Genomic DNA, 24,208 nt, shown 5'->3' with positions numbered 1-24,208 from the left:
GAATGTTACCAGCCGAAGTTTGAGATTCCGAATGTTTACTGGGTACATCCGTTCGAGGTTAACTACAAGCGAGTTGGTCATACGCTGCTCTACTCTACGATACAGGCTTCAGTACGCCCGTTAACTCACACACAGAGCAAAAGTTTTATTTCAAGTTTCTATCCGTAGTACGTAAACTTTTTTTTAATGATGGTCGACGTGTTTCTGATCTTGTTATTTTTTTACAGAAGGATTGTGCCCACTAAGTCTGGCTAGATCAATGCCATTTGCTTCTATCAAATCCGTTTCGGAAAATTTGTCTTTGAATCGAAGGTTGAGCTAAAATCAGTGTACTCATTACGTGTGATGATTAAAAATATTGAACTTACCATGCTTTTCTAAGACCCGATGTTGAAACCCACAAAATTTAAGCTGCATTTCGCTCGACTGATAATCTTTGGTCCCGAAATGTGCAGAACATACGCGCCAGTTCTTTACACAATTGTACTCCAGTCCGCAAAAAATATACGTTTTTTTTTCTAATAACCGGGATCTTTCATGCTCGATGGTATGAAATAGACAGATAATTTCCTCTAATTCGACGATTGAAACATCACGGAACAAAACACCGCATTTTACTGTTAATATTTTCGCAAACAGAATCAACTCTAAATATTTTCATAAAAGCAACTCCCGGAACGTCATTTGTTTATGTTTTTCTTCTTCACTTCTCTCTGTTATTCCAAAATAAAATGACAACCGCACTAACACATAGAAAAACGTGATCACCAGGTATTTTACATCGTGGCCGGAGTGGTCAGTGAAACGTTCGTATTGTTTGAAATATTTCAATCCGCTGCTACCAATCAATAAACACACTGTGCTACACCTCAACAATGAAATTTGACTTTTGTAAATGATAATGGGATGTCAAAAAGGCGATAAATAGAAAATAAGCGAACACAAAAGTCTTGTGATGTGTCATTTTTCCTTCCTTTTGCTCGTATCGCTGGTCAAGAGGATTCGCAGATTTGTTCCACCGCTAGCAGTGATCAATAAGAAGTAGACGTTCGTGCGCGATCTCGAGTCGTATTATTCGTCTCTACTACTGGTTGAATTTTCTTGACGCGAATAAATTTTTCTTGTAACAGAATAGTTCAGATTCTGCTGGTCCCAGTTACCTTTTTAAGTTCTTAACTGTGATCGCTCTTGAGAAATCCGCCCCCTACCAATTCGCGAGTGACTAATTATTTTCTGTGAAATCTGTGTGACTGTGCTAATATATAGAGCAGAAGAAAATTGAAGCAAATAGGGTGCGGGTATCAGCGTGAAAATGTTCAGTTGGTTAAAACGGGAAACCAAAACGGAGGAAGTGGTGGAGAATGTACTCGGGGAGCTGAAGAAGATCTACAAAAGTAAGCTGCTCCCATTGGAGGAACATTACAACTTCCACGACTTCCATTCGCCGAAATTGGAGGATCCAGATTTCGATGCAAAACCAATGATATTGCTGGTTGGTCAATACTCAACTGGTAAAACAACATTCATTCGGTACCTATTAGAACGAGACTTTCCAGGCATTCGAATTGGCCCAGAACCTACTACAGACCGTTTCATTGCCGTAATGTACGACGACAAAGAAGGCATTATTCCAGGCAATGCACTAGTCGTTGATCCGAAGAAACAATTCAGACCATTAGGAAAATATGGGAATGCATTTTTGAATAGGTTTCAATGTTCTACAGTACCTTCACCGGTACTGCGAGCAATTTCGATCGTAGATACTCCTGGTATTTTATCCGGAGAAAAACAACGTGTTGATCGTGGATACGATTTTACTGGTGTTTTGGAATGGTTCGCTGAAAGAGTGGATCGGATCATTCTATTATTTGATGCGCACAAATTGGACATTTCGGATGAGTTCCGACGTTCGATTGAAGCCCTTCGCGGGCATGATGATAAAATCCGAATTGTGCTCAACAAAGCTGATATGATTGATCACCAGCAATTGATGCGAGTTTACGGTGCTCTCATGTGGTCTCTGGGAAAAGTTCTTCAGACTCCTGAGGTAGCCCGGGTTTACATTGGATCCTTCTGGGATCAGCCTCTACGTTATGATGTCAACCGTCGTTTATTCGAGGATGAGGAACAAGATCTCTTCCGTGACTTACAGTCCCTCCCAAAGAATGCAGCACTCCGCAAACTGAACGACCTGATCAAACGAGCTCGACTTGCCAAGGTGCATGCTTTTATTATTGCAGAATTGCGCAAAGACATGCCCACTGTGTTTGGTAAGGATAGCAAGAAGAAAGACCTCATCAAAAATCTTGGCCAGGTGTACGATCGCATACAGAAAGAACACCAAATTTCGCCTGGCGATTTTCCCGATCTCAAAAAGATGCAGGAAGTACTCGCCAATCAGGATTTCACCAAGTTTCACTCGCTCAGAATTCCGCTACTTGAAGTCGTCGATCGTATGCTGGCAACCGACATCGCTCGGCTTATGGGCATGATACCGCAAGAGGAGATGACCATGGTTTCGGAGCCGCTAATTAAGGGTGAGTCAAACATAATTTTTCTTCATGTTCTATGTCCACCACGATATGAATTGCTAAATGATTGCGTAATGTCACCGCCGCATGGACGACAGTCAGACAGAACGTATGAGTGCAACAGGGAGGTAAGAAGGTGGCCGGGATTGATTCGTTTTTTTATCTAATCGGAGAGCAAACGAATGCTCGTGTAGAGAGATAGGGTCAATGTCACTCTAGTGACTACTGTTTTGCAGAAGGTGAAGCCAGTTTGGTGAACATTCTACGGTCGTAGGAATATCAGCTCGATTGGCACGTTTTCCAGATGTATGTGCATCGCATATGTGTCGATTCGTGAAGAATAACTGAATAAATATCAGATTATAGAAAATTTCACTTCATTTTCCTGGTTATTTTTGGAAACTGCAAATACTTCGATGCTTATTGTTTACTATATAATACATTGAATACGCTAAAGTAATGTACCTTTTTGAATATATTATTTATTTAATTTGATAAGTTTTAATAAATCCTTTTCTAATAAGTTAACTAATAATGAAAGCCTCCATTTTTGTGTATATTTTGTAAAGCATTCTAGAATGAAAATAGTTTTACTGACCTTCGTTTGTGTTTAATAAAAAATATATTGTGTTTTGAAATCACGATCATAAAAAACATCGTGTTTTGAAAGGATCAGGTATTGTCAGCTTTTAATAAAATTTACTAGGTAGATGTTTTAATAAATTTTGATCAAATCAAAGTTTTATTCATTCGCTGAGTGTTGAGCACTAGATATTATATATTTTTAAATTTCAATCTGGTTATGCATGGTTATGTTATGTTCTTTCTCATGCCAACTTTTATGTATTATTTTTTATTTATTTATTCGACACGGCTTAATATTCTTAAAGCTAAACAGAGCTGGCTTATCTTTTGAGTATACATTCAATAATTGTTATTTTTCTTCGTGTTGGGTATCTCCGATACTCTTTTCCTTGTGGGAGAGGCAGTCTCTTTATCATCCTGCAAGATTGGGGCTATTGGTTAACTTTTCGCGGCAATGAATCGTCGTCGCTGTTGCTACTTTCGTTATTTGTGTTGCTGTTGGAAGCTTCACTATATATCAGGTGTACACCCAAACCTCCATTTACGTAACATATATGTATATATGTATTAATATACGTACACATATGTGCAAAAATTTGTATTTCTTAATACATGTAAATATTGGTGAAGTAAAAGTGATCATTTATATGTATAAATATTTACACATATATGCAGACGAGTGATTGTGTAAGCATACATTCATACATATATAAGGTTCGTAAAAGGAGGTTTAGGTGTACAACTTTGCTTCCGCCGTTTTCCGATAGGTGGCTGTACCGGCTGAGGCTGGTCAAAATACATAGATGATAATGCCTTTAAAGTGAGTGTGTACAGTGCCTAACGAATTGTCATTGCCGTTTCAGTGACAGTTGTTCTTGCTTTCGTATTATTCACGCTCGAAAATGTCTGTTTATGTGCCCAATTCTCGCCATTTGCGGGAAGTTTTACTTTTCTGTTACAATTCGAAAAAAAATGCATCTGAAGCGCATCGAATGCTCTCAGAGACTTTTGGTGATGCTGCTCTGAGTAAAAGAACGTGTCGGGAGTGGTTTCAACGTTTTGAAAATGTTGATTTCGATGTCGAAGACAAACATGGTAGCGGAAGAGAAAAAAACCTTCAAAGATGAACAACTAGAAGCATTGCTTGATAAAGATTCGTGCCAAACCCAAGAAGAGCTTGCCGAATCGTTGGGAGTGAGTCAGCAAGCCATTTCAAAACGTCTCAAGGCCCTGGGTATGATTCAGAAAGAAGGAAACTGGGTGCCGTACGAGTTGAAACCGAGGGACTCGAGAGCCGTCTATTTGTATGTGAGCAACTGCTTCAAAGACAAAATCGTAAGGGGTTTTTACATCGAATCGTAACCGGTGTTTCGATACGATAATCCTAAACGCAGAAAATCATGGGGAAAGCCCGGGCATGCTACTTCGTCGAAGACAAAACCGAATATTCACGGCGCCAAGGTGTTTATTTGTATTTTGGTGGGATCAGCTCGGTGTGATTTACTACGATCTCTTAAAACCGGGTGAAACCATCACAGGAGATCGCTACCGAACGCAACTCCTGCGCTTTAGTCGCGCGCTAAAAGAAAAGCGGCCACAATATCAAGAGCGACATGACAAAGTCATCCTTCAACACGACAATGCTCGGCCTCATGTCGCAAAAGTGGTCAAAAAGTACCCCGAAACGCTGAAATGGGAAGTCTTGCCCCACCCGCCGTATTCCCCAGATGTCGCCCCTTCTGACTTCCACCTATTCCGTTCGATGGCACACGGCCTGGCAGATCAACATTTTCAATCCTTTTAATAGTTGGAAAAATGGATTGCTTCATGGATAGCGTCAAAAGAGGACTCCTTTTTTCGAGCCGGGATCCGAAAATTGCCGGAAAGATGGGAGAAAGTTGTCGCTAGCGACGGACAATACTTTGAATAATACATCTGTAAGCACTTTTTCACAATAAAGCTTTTAATTTTGGAAAAAAAAACGGTGGAAGCAAAGTTGTACACCTGATATCAAAAGTGCAATCGGCGATATGTCTGTTTATGTGCCCAATTCTCGCCATTTGCGGGAAGTTTTACTTTTCTGTTACAATTCGAAAAAATGCAGCTGAAGCGCATCGAATGCTCTCAGAAACTTACGGTAATGCTGCTCTGAGTAAAAGAATGTGTCGCGGGAGTGGTTTCAACGTTTTAAAAATAATGATTTCGATGTCGAAGACAAACATGGTGGTGGAAGCGAAAAAACCTTCAAAGATGAACAACTAGAAGCATTGCTTGATGAAGACCGGGTGAAACCATCACAGGAGATCGCTACCGAACGCAACTGATGCGCCTTAATCGCTCGCGCTAAAAGAAAAGCGGCCACAATATCAAGAGCGACATGACAAAGTCATCCTTCAACTCGACAATGCTCGGCCTCAAGTCGCAAAAGTGGTCAAAAAGTACCTGGAAACGCTGAAATGGGAAGTCTTGCCCCACCCGCCGTATTCCCCAGATGTCGCCCCTTCTGACTTCCACATATTCCGTTCGATGGCACACGGCCTGGCAGATCAACATTTTCAATCCTTCGAAGAGTTGGAAAAATGGATTGTTTCATGGATAGCGTCAAAAGAGGACTTTTTACCGAAACGTTCAGAATGTTGCAAAAGGTGTTTTTGATTGGTACACGTTGTTCAAAGAGAGTCGAGAACGCATTGACGACGAACCACGCCCATGACGGTCATCAACTCCAACTGTTGACATTCGTAAAAAGGGGCCGAAATTATTGGTCGATATATCTAGGTTCTTGCACCACAATAATGCACCGTCGCATACTGCATTGATTCTTCGTGATTTTTTCGCCAAAAATTCAACCAATATCGTTACGCAACCACCGTATTCACCTGATTCAGCTCCGTGTGGCTTCAGGCTATTCAGCAAACTCAAACGACCGCTCCGGGGAAACCGTTTTGAGTCAATTGAAGACATCAAACGTGAATCGCAACGCGCATTGAAAGCTATTCCGGAAATTGTTTTTATCAACTGTTTCGAGAATTGAAAAACAAGTTGGCATAACTATATTGGGGCCGGTGGGATTGCTTTGCTAGATTTGGTAGAATTAATGCATTTTTTGAGTCATCGACAAATTAGTTTACTTTCTTCTATCAGTAAACTTTTTGAAAAATTTATCTTGTTGAGAATGATGTCTCATATAAATGGAAATTCAATTTTTTTACCAGAGAAGTTTGGATTTCGTCATGAACATTTAACTACTCATCATCTTGTCAGAGTAACGAACATGATAAAATCAAATAAATCTTCTGGGTTATCGACTGGAGTTGCTCTTCTAGACATAGAAAAAGCATTCGACAGTGTTTGGCACAAAGGTTTAATAGCAAAAATGTCTGATTTCCACTTTCCTATTTATTTGATCAAAATTATTCAAAATTATTTAACTGATCGTACTCTTCAGGTTAGCTATCAGAATTGTAAATCTGAGTTGCTACCCTTACGAGCCGGTGTTCCGCAGGGTTCGAACGTAGCTCCAATCTCGTATAATATTTTCACTTCTGATCTTCCAAATCTACCCGTTGGTTGTCAGAAATCGCTATTCTGTGACGGCACAAGTCTCCTAGCCACAGATAGAAGTGATCTGCAGTCGCCTACAAAGAAGCTTAAATATTTTCAGTGATTATCTGTCAAAATGGAAAATTAAACCAAATGCAGCAAAAACGCAATTAATTATCTTTCCTCATAAGCCAAGAGCATCTTTTCTTAAACCAAACAATAATCACATTCTCAAATTGAATGGCTTGGAATTGACATGGTCTGATCAAGTAGAATACTTAGGTTTAACGTATGACAAAAAAACTCTCTTTAAAGGATCACATTAAAGGAATCCATGCAAAGTGTAATAAATATATTGAATGTTTATATCCCTTTATAAACAGAAATTCTAAGTTCTGTCTAAAAAACAAATTGTTAATTTATAAACAAATTTTCAGACCAGCCATGCTTTATGCAGTACCAATTTGGTCAAGTTGTCTTTCCACCAGGAAGAAAACGCTTCAAAGGATTCAGAATAAAATTCTGAAAATGATTTTGAAGCGTCCTCCCTGGTTTAGTACAAATGAGTTACACAGACTCACAAATATAGAACTATTAGATGTAATGTCACATAATAGAAACGCTTCAAATTCCGACAAAAATCGATGCAATCTTCAATTGAATCGATTCGCTCTCTGTATTAGTAAGTTAGTATATAAGTTCCTTTTCCCCATTACACAATACAAGTAAGTTTAGAATTTTCTCTACACAAAAATCACAGAATTGCGGAAGCATATGATGTCTTCATGGTAATAGCCAAATCATGTATATAATAGGGCTGAAAAGTCACCACTTGTGGCTGAACACCCAATTTAAATTATAATAATTTAATCTTAACTCATTTTTTATAATTTTGAGCAAAGTCTTACTATTTTGGCCCATAGTAGTGAAGTCAGTCAAAATTATCGTTCCCACTTTTCATAGTACCCTTGGTAGCCGCGTAACTTTTTATCCCTTGGTATTCGGAGTGTTAAATGCTATACAATGTGATTCTATAGATTCGAAGCAATAGATTTGTTGTGATCTTTCTCCTAGAAGTAATCGTTCTCGACATTTGAGGGTACTAAAATTACGATGTACAATTTCACAGGCAATCACAGGGTGCTAAAATTCCTATGTAGAACTCGACCTTCACAGTTGATTTAGTAGCATCTTGTACAGCACATACTTTCCAGATCAGAACTCGAACATACTGATTTGCGGGATCAGCACCTTATACTCTAAACAGCAGACCTGAATCATTTTTATTAAATAATTCTCATCCTGGTATTGCTCTAAGACTTTTGGTTGAAATCTTCAACAAGTGTTAATCACTAACTTATATTTTTATTTAGAAGAATTCCTAATAGATGAAAAAATGTTAAAGTAGAAGCATCCAACAGAGGTTTCCAATCATCTACTAATTCGTTTACATGCTTTCACTAGTAAACATTTTGAGAAAAAGAATGTTCCGTATCAATGAGAATCAACTTGTTAGAGAAACTAACGTGATAAATGTCAATTAGTCTTCTGCTTTATCCACTGGAGTTGCTCTTCTGAACATACCCAAGTAGAATTTGTTAAAATTGTGACCGAATTGCTTACTGTTCCGAACCATTTATTATTATGCAATAGTTTGACAAATTTATTGATGTAGACATGACTTAACAGTGTAAACCCGGTGAATGTCACACACGAAACAAGTCTGATGCGAAACGTTGTTGATAGCTTGTTAGGGGCTGTCCATAAAAGACGTCACGCCGCAAGGGGGAGGGGGTGTTTCATAAAACGTGACCTTTTGTGACAGGGGGAAGGGGGGGGAGGTTTTTGGAATGGGACGTCCAATATTTTCAATGAGCGCATTTTGAAAATACCTAATAATATTACTGCTTTGCCCTATTTCCTGAAAAAATCTCCATAATAAACGTTCACATTCTATAGGAAAACGTGTATTTGTTAATGTAAAAGCTTCTTCTTGTAAATTCGGAAATGAATGATGCAGGAAATCATTTCTGCTGTTATCAGCAAAAGTGCACGGAGGGGTGAGTAAATTAGCGAAATTAATAATTTTAGCCTAATATCATATCATATCATATCAAAAGATGCCTTCAAACTGTTTAACTTAAGTTATGCACTGACACTTTTATTCAATGTATATGAGTTTGGGTGCACCAATCGCTTGAAATTATGGATTCTTTAATTTTCGGAAATCTAATAATAGGTAGTAAGCAGATGCAGAATACAAACCACACAAAGAATGAAAGAACTTCATAAAGTTTGTTCGGTCGGTCGTATCGAAATATTATGCTTCTTGATGTATTTAAAATTCATTCAGCAATACCATGTTGGCGGAGTAATATCAATAAAACCAGCAAATAACATTAACAATAATAACAATAATTATAATGATAAGGAAAACATGTTCAATCATAAAGCATGTCATGCAGTTGATTACTTTATTTGTTTAGCTTGAATATCATACACACATATATCATACAGTCGCATCTGCTAGCAGAACGCAAGTTACAGTCGAAACCAGTAAAATTCAAGCTCATCTAAGATTAAGTCATTACAAATAAAATTTTCCGTCATTTGACAAATTAGGTCTTTATGAATTACATCGTATGACGGATTAAGTCACCTGTAAAATTCATTTTTTTTCGGAGTGCAGAAGTAACAGCCCGGATAGAAGTGATTTGAAAACCAAATATTAAAACCAAACTTTTCAGTGGTAGAAAAATAACATTATTTAGTATGAAATAAGAGTTAAAATATCAAAAACCATTGCAAAGTCTACAAGAGAAAATAGCAACAAAATATAAAATTCCATTGCCATTGTAACATCAAAGCAAGAGCAAAACATTTATTGAAGACGAATTTTTCAGTAATTTGGTTTTCTAGCATTGAGAACAGTATGTTATATCGTAAGAACTTCTCTTATCTGATTCTGATGCAGTTTATTCAATTGTATTCCATTTGAAAAAGGAACCACTGGATCAATTGTACTTAATGAAATTGGTATGCCTTATCAATAACGAAATAAAATATAACAACAAATTTTGATCCTAAATAGATATTGTCTAATCTATCAAGAAGATTGCTATGACAGCACAGGATCATCAAAACAAGATATGATGGTAATATTTATTATTACTTTGATTTTTGTTTACTATTCACATCTACCCAGGAGGAGTGCAAGTTTCGATAGGGCAATTCAAACGCGCCTTTCAAACGCAGCGCCTGCTGTGTGCTCAAACTCTGTGCTCCTGTTACTTCTATAAATTAAATTCATGTCAAAAGCGTTTAATTGAGTTTGATCAAAATAGTGCATCATCATAAACATCATCATCAACATCATCAACCAGCTGGAAGTAAAACAAAGTCTCCTGTCGCTTTTGACTAATTTTGCATGGAGCATTGCTATTGCGTAGAGAAAGCTGTCAAATTAATAATATCGATGTGATTACGATCTAAACTTATTATTTTCATGAAATTTTCATCTTGCATTTATTTCTCATAATCCAGTATTCATTTCATTGCGAATGAAATAACGGTTGCGAAATCGAACACGGGATGCATCAAACGAGAATATATGTTGAAACTACGTAAACCGTGCCATAACGAAACCGGTATTTTCCCCAACTCTTTTCTCCACCAAGCGATTTTCCTCCACCAAGATCAAAGCTGATCGAATCATCTAATGATTTAATCAAGAATCATTTTAACTCAAAATCACTACCGATTTTGATTGATGTGATTTAAAGATCAGAAGTGATCTTTATTGGGAAAGATTCTTCGGCAGTGATTTCGATTGGATAAGGCTTTGATCTTCTTTCCCTAGCCAAAGAAATAATATATCTGTGTACCCCTAGGAGGATTAAAACAGATGATCTAAATGTTTCATCAATTCCAATCAAATAGTTTTAATAAAATCAAATAAAATAATTTCATTGGTTTTGTAGTTTTAGAGATATTTTTTAATCTGATGACAGCATGTAATAAATCGATTTTTCCCTCATATTTGTATGGTTTGTCATACATAATGAGTATGTATTGAGATGAATTTTATTTATTTTGAATTCGTGACATGTGACATAGGTGGGGGTAGAGGGTTTTTGCTGCTGTGACATTTTGTGACAAAGGGGGGGTGGGGAGTCAAAAATTGCCAAAAAAGCGTGACGTCTTTTATGGACAGCCCCATTAATCGATTTTTAATACTTCTGAACCTGATTTCTTCTTAATTCTTTTTAATCCTTTCACCGTTCCACGGTTCCATCCAAGTACTTATAAATCGTTTTAACAATTGTTATTTTGATTTACTTTCTCAACACAAAGTAACATCTTGAATGCACGTGTTAGACGGCTGGGGTCCACTAGGAGATTGATAGTACATATTATCTTCCTCCGGACAGTACCAGCCTAGATGCCGTGTGGAATCCGGCGGAAAAAAATGAGCCAAGAATAGATCCACTGGGATCCTGCTTCCATGTCGTAAGAGACGACAATTACAGGAGTTACTTTTTCCTTTCAGTTATCAGATGTTTTTCAATGTTTTACATCTGATTACTCCATTTTACTAACTTATCTCTTCATTCAATTCCATTCAACTTATCAATTTCCGGTTAGCTTCGAAGAAAGTATGTTTTCTTCTTCCATGTCAGTGCAAGTCTTTCAAGATTATAAATTGAATGATGAAAATCAACTATTGTACAAATCCACTAATATTACAAAGTTTATAACAGAGATAACATATATCGGCATATTTCATAAATAGTAAAAAAATACTTGTTTGTTTAATAAATTAACAATTTTTACTTGGTAGCCGGCGACCCAGATCGACCAATATAACCAATTAATAATTTTAATAAATAATTAAAATAATGAAGCGGAAATAATAATAATAATCAAGTCGCGTGTGAAATCTGTTGACCTTTGTCTGGTGATTTGAAATGATTTTACAAAAACTTTTTAGAATATGTCACAACAATGAATCAACTATTTTGTCTAAATACTATTCACTCGTTTATTTTGTAGCAGATAATTCCATTTAGAAAAACGTGATTAATCCATCTAGCAGCGAGATGATACCTTTTTTTTTATCAATACGCATGTGTTTTTGCATGGATATTCTTAGGTGTTTTAGTTCTCATGGCATTATTTTAATTATCGTCGTTTTAAACGGCAAATTGAGATTTTAATCACTCATTACCCTGTAATGCCGAAACTGCAAAACATATCGAATTTCAATCTTAGCGTGCGACAATCGATTGAACATTCCATGAGATGTCGAAGTAAGTTCCACTTTAGAGTTTTTCGTCATTATTTATGGTACTTCCAGAGCCGGTATTCAGGAATTAGCATAGCCCAAAATGATTCGAATGGTCATAAATTATTACGCCAAACAATTTACATGAAATTTATAAACTCATCATCTGTAATTCCAGAATCGGATAAAATTCACCAATTTTGTATGGGACCTTAAGTCCTGTAATATTTGTTTTTGGAGTTCGATTTAGTCTTTTTTGAGAAAATGATTGAGCTTTGAGAATCGATTCGATACTGGAACCGGAATTCTAAAATCGGTGTAGCCGAAATCAGTTGAATTCACCTGAGCAGTGTGTAGACATCTTTGAGAAATTGTAGTGCGAATTAAAATTTGGGGGTACATTCCGAATCCAAAAACGAATACCGCTCAAACTGAAATAAATTTATTTGGTAATCGACTATCCAAATCTGCAAACCCGATAAACCTGATTAATTTATGTGAAATGGACATTTTTATACTAATCACCCTGCATTTTCTAAACCAGAAGTCGGATCTGACTAAAAAGTAAGAGGTTTTATAGGATTTTAAGACCTCTCATTTGAATCATAGATGATTCTTAGATTTCATTTGAATCTTAGATCGATTCAGCCATGTACGAGAAAAATTAATTGCATTATTTTAATTTCGTTTCACATATCATCCTGTGGTTCCGCAATCAGAAGTCGGATCCAAACGTAATTCAGGAACCTTGTTTGGGAGTATACTACATTTTATATGCATCTGAGTTTGTAGAAAACGGTTTAGCCATCTCCGAGAAAATTGAGTGAAATTATTTGTCACACACGCATTTGCTGATCTCGACGAACTGAGTCGTATGGTATATGGAAGTCATGTTCTTCCAGCATTTATTGCTGTGAATAGTTTAAATCAATATAATTATGGAATTCCTTCCAACTCGATAATGCTGGTATCATCTGGTTTACATATGCCATATTCGAAAGATTATGTTGCCAAAAATGAACCGTGCTAAAATTGGTCCGAGGCAAATTGTCATAAAAAAGGATGCTGTACACAGTCTTTTTGGTACTTAGAAACAATTATATGTAACAGTATAAAAAATCGTGTTTCATGTTGCTCCCAAGCATTGCTTTTTCATACAGCGCTCAAAATTCCTTCTACTGGAATAAGGCTTACACAAAAATATCGATATCTCCGTTAAAAAGGGACGGATTTTAACAATCTATGGCTTGTTGGATAGGTATTACCGAGCGAAATCTAAGTCTGGAAACATATTCTGTTTTCAAGGTTAAATGTGACAGATACTGTCAAAAAACTGAAAATTTTGACATAAAACTTCGTATAACTCAAAAAGTAAACATCCGATCACAAAACCATTCAAAAGCGTTCTGGGTGGACGGGGAGACCTTTCATTTGCGACTAGTTTGATCAAAATCGGTCCAGCCATCTCTGAGATCTCGACCTCTTAGTTGACAACACACATACAGACACACACACATACACACACATACACACACACACACATACACACACACAGACATTTGCTCAGTTCGTCGAGCTGAATCGATTGGTATATGACATTCGGCCCTCCGGGCCTCGGAAAATTTTTCGAAAGTTTGAGCGAATTCTATACCTATTTTTTATATATATAAAAAAAGGTAAAAAGGGATGTTTTTATTCGTTACGCGATAGTATTTCCTTTAGTTTTCACGAATAAGAACTGTGAGTCACGACTTCCCGGGACTTCAATATAGGATATTGTTGAAACGTTCACTCGGGAAGTCAGTAAGTTTAGTGGTGCATCCGAGCATATTGAAACCGGAACATACTGAGTTGCACGCGAAAAATACCAATACTGAATTTTGTACTAACAAATATCCTTCTTCCGTGACACTTGTGGAGTGCGCAGTAGTATATACGGCCTCTAGTAACAACAAGTGTTGGACTAACATCCCTTCCCATTCCTTAGACGATCTACGTTTGGGCATGGCCGGCGCCGGTACTGATCAATGAATTCTGGGGTTATCAGAAGATGTACATTGAAGGATGATTTACCAGTTCATCTTGAAATCCCCTGTACAATTTCAGCTAATCCCGATCAGTAACGGAGTAGCAACCAGGGGTGGTCGGTCAAGCTCAAGTAACATCTTGAATGCACGTGTTCGATGATTCTACCAGATCTGTTAGCAGATTTTTTTTAGTTTATTAATAGTCGAGTGATCCACTTCATACGTATTAGCCGTGATAGAAGAACACTAGACACAAGTGAATTCAATATGAACCTAATTCAGTTATGTTAACAATGGTAATAACGGAAGGATAGTAGGTTGATAGCCAATGATATTATCAGAGTTAGGAAACGTTATGGGACAAAAAGAACTATTAAATAATACACTTTCTACTAAAAGGAAATACTCATTCATAATAATGTACGGATATCTGCTTTGAAAGAAAGGCAGTAAACGAAAGGTGGGTCAGCTGCTGTAATAAATTGAAGACTCTGAAGTTGATTTAAGAATTGTGATTTATATCATTTTTATTTATATATGCTCCAAGTGCAACCGCACGCGCAAAAGAAATCGAGAATTTTTCACAGACTGAGTATCGGATGATATAATTTATGTTTTTTTAACCCTAAACTTAAACGAAAATCAATACCCTAATTTTAGTGTATCCGAACGATTACGATTTTTCTATTCCACAAGGAAGACTCCCTTTGCTCAACAGCAACAAAGATGTTTATTATTTTCGCCCTTGTGATGGAATATGCGAGCTGCCGGCCGGCAAAAATAGCGACTTCTATCACACTCATATGCTAGATTTACATAAATACCCTCGTCCGGAACAACCGCAAAAAGAGCACACTTCTCCAGTGCCATTGGCCGATATTTGCATTCCATAGAAATTGCTCTAAATTTGCTAGTTCCTGACTGTTTGCTGTCATCGTTGTAAGACAGACGAGACACGGTTTCGCGACTTCCAATTGAAGTCTGGTCTGGAACACACGAATCTAACGTCGGTACCGAGGCGCAGGCGACTATCAAGGAGGCGGCCGGTCAAGCTACTTTATTGCGACAGTGTGCCACAAGTAGCGCACATTCATTAGCATTTTATTGTGATCTTTCTCTGTCCGCTCCAACCGTTTGCTATTGGATAGTGCTGTGTATTGTAGTTCTAGTTGCACTCAATGCCAGAAATACTCAGCTTCGGCTTATCCACGCTGAGTTGTTCTATGGTTAGCGACGTAGAGACCAAAATCGAACATGCCAACGGTAGAGCAATTGACTTGCGTACATTCGTTTGTGGATGATGCTACCAAATAGTAACAATTGAAGCCGTTGGTCGTGTATTATTAGATTCTAAGATTCAGCTATCGGAAGAATTTTTTGTTTAGACTGGAAAAAGAACTAAACCGATTTGGTCTATGCTTAAATTAGTTCGCGGTGCAAATAGAAAATCATTATCTGACTAGTTCTAGTAAGTAATGATCCATTACATGTCGTTGAAAACTGAAATGTTCAGAATCCGCTACAAAATTTGGAAAAAAATGTCACTGTCAAGATAAGACGGTGAACGGAAAGTAAGCCGCTTTAGGATTTAATTTTATCAGTATAACCTTAGACGCAGATAAAAACAACTATCATGTAACAGACTGGGGTATGATATTGGTTCACAATCAGTGGCGTCTCGTGACAAAATTTACGGGTTGTCCACTACTTTTGTGGTATGATATCAGATGTAACAATTCATTGTGAGTGAAAATAAAGATTGAGGAATGGATATTCGCTTGTGGATTTCAAAACAACGAATTTTTTTATTAAACTTATACTTATATAAGAAAATTATGTTCTCTCCGTCGAACAAACTTGTCAATAACTCTATCAATGAAACCGCTACAACGTTGCTACTGAGTCAGCAATTTCTTATGGCTGGATCTAGTTGTCATTTTTTTCCTAGGAGGAGCGGCGTTTTCATTGTCATCCAGCAATTTAAGGCGGAGCATAGGATCGCTATTCTCGCTCCCATCTATTGGTTCGGTGTCACTGTTGTTGGTGGAATCATTAGTGGTGTTACTTTTATTTGTCCAGGTGTTGGGTGCGTTGATAGCTGCTGCTGGTGTACCTTGTTCTGAATGTGTTGCGTCCATCAGGAATCAGAACAAACTGGCTCAAATGGCACATTCCCCTTGATATTTGGAGATTTGTGCCTTGCCATCAATTTGTTTTTAGCATCGTTTTCCCGATATATGAGGGAAGGATTTAAGGGAAATGGTAAGGTTTGAACTAGGAGGATGGGGAAAATTGACGACACAAATACACAAAAACCTGTTTTAATCCACCTAGTGGTGTAATGATGCCTTTCTCATGTACATATAATATTGTGGTATTCTATTCTAAATTTTTCTCTTCGATTTTTAAAAGGTGCATATGAGGACGAGACGCCACTGCTCACAATCAATGCTTATCTCGTGTTGTTTCGTTACAGGGTTCGGCAGTCGAGGTGTAACCAACTAAAAAGGCCATAGGTTCGATTCGAAAATTTAAATTTTGTCATGAATACGATTTTCTTTACTATGGGATGCCTTTTCAAAATTTACCATCTGAGAGAGTGATAAGTTTTTGATCGTGAATATCTCTTGTTGTACCTAACGTATCCACATAATTGTTGCTACATGCCATCGGAAATATGATCAGCAATTTATGATAACTCTTTCAGTTGTATGACATAATCACAAATAATTCAAAATTAAAGTTTTCTGAAATGTTTTGTATCAACGAGTATGCAAGAATGACGCCTTTCTCGTACCTGGGTAGGTATAAAAGGTTAAGACTTTTTTTTCAAAAGGATTTTTTATTGGCACATATGCACTTAAGCTTGACTTGGCCATTTAACATTATTAAAAAAAAATTTCTTATGGCTGGATCTAGTTGTCATTTTTTTCCTAGGAGGAGCGGCGTTTTCATTGTCATCCAGCAATTTAAGGCGGAGCATAGGATCGCTATTCTCGCTCCCATCTATTGGTTCGGTGTCACTGTTGTTGGTGGAATCATTAGTGGTGTTACTTTTATTTGTCCAGGTGTTGGGTGCGTTGATAGCTGCTGCTGGTGTACCTTGTTCTGAATGTGTTGCGTCCATCAGGAATCAGAACAAACTGGCTCAAATGGCACATTCCCCTTGATATTTGGAGATTTGTGCCTTGCCATCAATTTGTTTTTAGCATCGTTTTCCCGATATATGAGGGAAGGATTTAAGGGAAATGGTAAGGTTTGAACTAGGAGGATGGGGAAAATTGACGACACAAATACACAAAAACCTGTTTTAATCCACCTAGTGGTGTAATGATGCCTTCCTCATGTACATATAGTATTGTGGTATTCTATTCTAAATTTTTCTCTTCGATTTTTAAAAGAAACCAAGAGATTGTTTATGCATAACATGTTTGTTGCATCCGAAAATATTTTAAGTGACGATGTACAATATTGAATACACTTTATCGTATAATTTCGGAACCGGAAGTCGGATCCGGATGAAATTCACGAAATTCCATATGGGACCGAAAGACCTTTCATTTGAATCTAAGAAATCGGTGGAAATCGGTCAAACCATCGCTGAGAAAAGTGAGTGAGATCTGTTTTGGTATATATGACCACTATTTCCGGTACTTCCGGAACCGGATACCGGGAACCAGGATAGCCGCAATCGGTTTGTTTAGTTGCCTACTGATAATGACTATCGATTTGTGTAGTTTTGAGACCGGTTTAGAAAATTTTTTACGTTTTTTGTTTCGCCGGTTTAAGTGACGGTTCACAATATTGAACACACTTTACCCTATAATTCCGGAACCGGAAGTCGGATCCGGATGAAATTCAGGAATTCCGTATGGGACCACGAGACCTTTCATTTGAATCTAAGTTTGTCAAAATCGGTTCAGCCATCTCCGAGAAAACCTAGTGAGATTATTTGACACATACACACACACATACATACATACACACACACATACACACACACATACACACACACATACACACACAGACATGAACTGATGAACTGAGTCGAATGGTATGACACTTGGCCTTCCGGGCCAATTTTCACTAGTCGGTTTTTCAAGTGATTGCATAACCTTTCTATATGAGAAAGGCAAAAAGCAGAAGTAAATTCTGCATCCCTAAGAGATGCTGAACAATCTGCTGGGGATCACATTTAGTGGAAGCAGAAGTAAATTCTGAACCTCTACGAGGTCCCGAACAGTCTGCTGTAAAATCTATTTAGGTTTGTTACTATGTGCGTTCTTTCTGATGAACGATGCACAGTTAATAAAACCTCCAACCCCCGAGAGGATTTAGAGATTTTACAAAAGCGACACCATTCTGCACTCCCGGAAGAATGCAGAAAGGATGCCAAACAATCTGCTAAACCCTATTTAAGGTGAATACAGAAAAGATTTATTCACTCCAGAAAGAACGATGAACCCTTCTGACTGTAGCTCCTTATCGCATTTGGTGAGAAACGAGAGAATATCCTTTTGCTGGCATATTTGGATGCAGTCCAAGACGAATCTTGTGAATCGCGTAGATTTCTGCTTGGAACACAGTACAGTATTTACCAAGCGAATGAGACTGCTCTAGCCTCATTTCACGACAGTAGACACCAGCACCAGCACGACCATTCAACAGAGAACCGTCCGTATAACAAACTATGTGTTCATCAAGTTGTCGTTCCAAATAACCAGACAACCATTCCTCATGAAGAGGATAGCTCACATTGAATGTTTTGAAAGGAAAACTGCATGTGAGAGTTAGGTCACTAGGAGCTAGTAAATACTCATCACAGGTAACCATTTGAGACCACAAGCGAGTGTGGCATAATCTAAAGGGTTACTGTTCCAAAGTCCTGTAACCTTAAGACGGTATGCATAAGATAATGCTTCTTGTTTTAGGAACACATGTAGTGGTTTAATGCACAGTAGCGCCTCTAGAGCAGCAGTAGGAGTTGTCGTGAATGCTCCTGTCATCGCCATTAGGACCATCCTTTGGAGATGATTTTTAATTGACTGAACTGCCGCAACTTCTTCTTTCTTCCACCATACAAGACATCTGTATGCTAAAATTGGTCTAACGATAGTGGTGTAGATCCAATGAATGTATCTGGGTTTGAGTCCCCATGGTTTTCCAAAAGCTTGCCTGCATTGGCCGAAAGCCATGCAAGCTCATTTAATCCTGAAGTCAATATGAGCAGACCAATTCAGTTTGGAATCAAGCATAACTCCGACTTATATAACTTGATCAACCACAGTGACCTCTGAACCGAAGAACTGTAACGGACGAGCTCCTGTGATTATCCTACGATGAGTGAAATGGACCATTGATGTTTTGCCCGGATTAACAGATAATCCAACCTGACAACACCATTGTTCAACAGATCGCAGGGCTTGCTGCATTGAATCAAAGAGAGTGTTAATGCTTATACCGGTCATCAATATATGATAATCGTCGGCAAAACCATAAGTCGGAAATCCAAGGTTATTAAGTTTCCTTAACAAACCATCAGAGACTAGGTTCCATATAAATGGGGATAGTACACCACCTTGAGGACACCCACAGACACTTAGCTTTCTAATCTCTGCTTGCCGAAGCGATGAACAAAGAAGTCGATTGCTAAGCATTGCGTGTATCCAGTAAGGGAAAAACCCAAGATATTCCGTTAACGACTGCATTATTTAACATCCTGCAGCCATTCAGTCCTCGGCACGGAAATACACCTTGACTTAGGAGTTCCTATTTTTGTGGCCTTTTACGACATGGAACAAAAAACGAGTGGATCAATTCTTGGTATAAAATATTTCCGCCGGATGCCACACGGCTTACCTGTTTGGTGGACTTATACCACCGGTACAGGTAGACCGTAGCATTATTCTTAGCCAGCTGAGAAACCGCTACCGACACTACACGGCTATCTAGGCTGCTCGGAAAGGGAAGTTGACATTGATGTACAACTTCCATGGATGGCCGAGCAGCCGATGGATCTAGTTGTCATTTTTTTTCCTAGGAGGAGAGGCGTTTTCATTGCCATCCAGCAATTTAAGGCGGAGCATAGGATCGTTCGATGTCACTGTTGTTGGTGGAATCATTAGTTGTTACTTTTATTTGTCCAGGTGTTGGGTGCGTTGTTAGCTGCTGCTGGTGTACCTTGTTCTGAATGCGTTGCGTCCATAGGTTTCGTGGAGGAAGATGCTTTATTGTTGTTGATGGCTGTCACAGGTGTACTGGGGTTGCTTGGGGTTGGTGTGAAGGAAGCACCGTTGTCCTTTGGTGTGGTTGTCTCCTTGTCCAGTTTATCACATGGCTTACCGTAGTGAGCAGCTTTTTGGCAATATTGACATGTGGCCATCTGATTGTCATAGGTAACAAGTGATTTGCACGGGGTTCTTGTATCCTGACCGAAAGTCACATAAGAAGGCCTCTTCAAGCGCATGCGTAACAAACGTACGCCATTTAGAATACCGGGGAAAAACGTTCTTCCACATTTTTTTTCAATAGAAAGAATGTCTCTATGTCTTGGGACATAGTTTTGCGAATATAATGATCGATGACACTTGAGGGAAGATCATGCACACACACTTCTATAGCACTATTTTCCATATATACTGGAATGTTGTACTTAATGTTTTCGTGCTCCACATAGTACATATTGTTATTGTCTTTCGCGAATTGAATTGCATCCAACTCATTATAAAACTGGATGTAAACAACATTATTTGTCCTATTGCATTTGAAGTAAATGTACACATTTAATGACAAGATGCATTTGCTCCTTAAGCAAACCTTCAAGTTCTCGTATCGAAGGTCGAACTTTGCACTGCCTGAAGTCAACAATAATTGTATTCTTTCGTAGCTGCGGTAGCTTTTGTTCATTTGGTTCACTCATTTCGTGATCGTTCTACTGTTCACTACACAATACTTTACTTGATTTCTTCCGTCCAGAACGTAAGCGGTTCTGTTTTATCGACTGACTTGGATGAGATGTGAAAGCGAACTCAAAGGGTTAAGGCTTGATATATTTCGTTCATTCTGGCCTGCGCAGTTGACTGAGCAGGAAGTAAAGCAAGTGCATCATTCCTGTTGGTGCAGGTTCAGAATTCAGTCCCAGTGCCAGTATCAAGAATTCAGTTCAGTATTGAATCATTTGCGGGATGTTCGCTGAGCCAGTTTCGCTTCAAACAAGAACGATTGCATCATCCTGCTGCTGGTCGTTTGCATTGGAGTTTGATACAACGAAAAGTGAAAAACGACGGGGAACATTATACAAAATCAGCCCTTCTAATTGATGCTTCATTTATTCTTGCCTACGTAGTTAACTTGCTCAGCTCCGATCAGAATCCAATTCTAGGGTTTAGTTCTTAAATTCAGTTTCAGAATTGAATAGCTGAAGTTTTTTTCATTTTCAGAAGCCAGATCTAAAATTCTATTCCTCAACCAGAATTCAAGGCCAGAACCAAGTACCATAACTCTGGAACTGAAACCGAATGTCAGAACTTAATTCTAAGCCGGGATTTTGGAACGATCAAAACACTGCGACACATCGATCCCCTAAAGCGTAAATTCGAATGAAAGATCTTTCGATCAGTGGAACTGCACTGCCATTTGAGTTAATACGGAAGTCCAAAATACCTATTACTATGGAACTAATCTGAAACCTGATTCGTGAGTTCGACCAAACTAAGAATCTTCACATATAGATGTCATACTAATAAACAAAATCTAGAGTTATATTTTGAATCGAGAGGATGATGTATTTCAGATTCGTTATTCAATATGATACGAAAAATATTTTTACGATTCGAGTGACATAACACTGCGCTGCATCGCGTGCACTGCCATATCTCACAATATTTCTGCGACGCGACTAGATTGTGTCCATTCAGTTTTCTATAATGAATAATCTGCTATCTGCAACCTGTTTTTTTTTTCATTATCGGTGGAATAGCAAAAATTAGCACACACTTGGAGTGGCAAGGTGCTAGCTTAAGCAAACACATGCCAACCTCGATTAAATTGGTATACAAAAGTTGGATGATATCGGCTAAACAAAATATATTTGTCGGATCTCAGAACGTGGTCGATTTCTCGTGCAAGCGTATTGTTTGCTATTTTCGATCTCATTACAAACACTAATTCTAGTCGCCTGAGTTTATAATTCAACCAGTGTCTACTTACTCTACGAAGTGTTCGAATAGGAGTATTTCGAACTTAACAATCCTGTTTTGATACTAAGAAAAAAACAAAAACCGAAACAACCTTATTAATTTGGCAATCGTAATCAAGAAGTCTAAAACACGAACTACAACCAGGCCTTCCGAATGCTCATGCGTGCAAAAATGCGACAGCGAGAGCGCACCGAAAATGTGTGTGTCGCATATTTATCCTGTGAGCGTGAGCACCGACTCAAAGAGCAAACCAAAAGCAAGTAAGAGACGCGTAGCGGGCACATAGAAACGGGATGTGCTGCTTGAAATTTCAGAGCATCGCATTTTCTTCTGCGCGCGACTCGTGCGCTTTGGTCTCAAGAGACAGCGCACGAGATTTTTTATGAGCGCAGCTTGTGTGCTATGTGAGCCACAGTAAAAGCTGCTGTTATTATTATTTGTTCGTGCCTAGAGCGGTTCGTGCGACTTGTGTCCTATCCTAAAGGAAGAGATGAAGAGTGTTACATACAGAGAGGATAATCAAGTATGCCGTGATTAAAAGAATATCGAAGCTGACAGCGAGGAAAGAAAAATTATTCATTCTGTTACATGTTCTCGTTAAAACAAGACGCAATTATACGATTAAGCATTTTGCCATCTTTTATTCGTATGTAACAATTTGGCGACGAGGAGCTGGAAAATTCTTCAAGACTTCAAGACAATTTCAAAAAAAGATTTTGAGCATGCTTCGCGGATCTGATTAAACTATGGGTGATTGTGAGGATTTTTCTAATCAAGCAATAATGAACAAGCTACTACTATTGCTGGACCGATTGACGTCTACACAAGCTATTCCGGAACCTCACGTACCAAGAAACACTCCCGAGCAGATCATCGAGTCCCTTTCTGTGACAATCAAGGAGTTTCATCATAATCCAGCCGAAGGTATGACGTTTGACCGATGGTTTTCGAAGTATGAAGATTTATTCAGCGCAGACGGGAGAGAATTGGACGACGCAGCAAAAATTCGTTTACTGATGCGAAGTCTCAGCGTTCCAGTTCATGAAAAGTTTTTAAACTATCTCCTGCCCCGACACCCACGAGATTTTACGTTTGAAGAAGTTGTGAAGAAACTGAAAAGCGTTTTTGGACTTCATAAATCTCAATTCAGTCAACGATATGATTGTCTCAGGATTGTGAAAAACGAAGTAGATGACTATGTAACTTACGCTGGTATAGTCAATCGCCAGTGTGAGGACTTCGAATTAAACAACTTGACAATTGACCAGTTCAAGGCTCTAATTTTCATTTGCGGACTTCAAGCTTCCAAAGATGCAGACGTTAGAACAAGATTACTGTCCAAGCTGGAAACAGACGCAGCAGCAATGGTAAATCTCGAGACTTTAGTCACCGAATGCCAGCGATTATCGAATCTCAAACACGATACCGCTCTGGTGGAAAAGAAGCAGTCATCTCTATCGGTTCAAGCAGTTCGGCAACCAAAGCAGCAGAAACTCGCTAGTTCTCATCATTCAAGTGAGAAGACTCCTCGAACACCGTGTTGGCAATGCGGTGCCATGCATTTCGTCAAGGTATGTCCGTTCTCAAGTCACTTATGCAAACAATGCAACAAGACCGGACACAAAGAAGGTTATTGTAGCTGTTTCACTAAAGCAACAAAGTCCGAAGCTATACCCGAATCTTCAGCAAAAGGAAATCAACAAAAAAAGCATAAAGGTAAAAGTCGTTATCAATCAAACCACATCCTTTCCGTCAACGAGGTTAAGGCATCCAACCGGAAGTTTGTCACTGTATTCATTAATGGCAAACCCGCTCATCTACAACTTGATTGTGGTTCAGATATCACTATTGTCTCTGTTCATTCGTGGAAGAAGCTCGGTTCACCAACAATCACCAAAGCTTCTCATCGGGCAAACACAGCTTCGGGTACTACTCTACCTCTAAAAGGAGAATTCAAATGCCGAATGACCATTAATGATGAATCTAGATCTGGTACGTGCTACGTGACTTCAGTGAAAGATTTGAATCTGCTTGGTCTCG

The 24,208-nt window shown here is 38.4% G+C and overlaps 1 protein-coding gene across 1 annotated transcript in view; it reads left to right on the top strand.

Annotated features, from left to right (window-relative positions):
• The first annotated feature begins 944 nt into the window (after positions 1-944).
• Positions 945-24,208, top strand: part of LOC131440426 (EH domain-containing protein 3) — a 36,760-nt gene continuing 13,496 nt past the window's right edge. Inside the window, exon 1 of the mRNA XM_058611697.1 lies at positions 945-2,537. Coding sequence (XP_058467680.1) covers positions 1,313-2,537 — 1,225 coding nt within the window. The 5' untranslated portion in view covers positions 945-1,312. The remainder of the gene's footprint in view (positions 2,538-24,208) is intronic.

This window comes from Malaya genurostris, chromosome 1 (assembly GCF_030247185.1).
Source record: "Malaya genurostris strain Urasoe2022 chromosome 1, Malgen_1.1, whole genome shotgun sequence".
NCBI classification, from domain to species: domain Eukaryota; kingdom Metazoa; phylum Arthropoda; class Insecta; order Diptera; family Culicidae; genus Malaya; species Malaya genurostris.
Note: the sequence above shows the minus strand (reverse complement) of the source record. Positions and strands in the feature narration are given on the sequence as shown.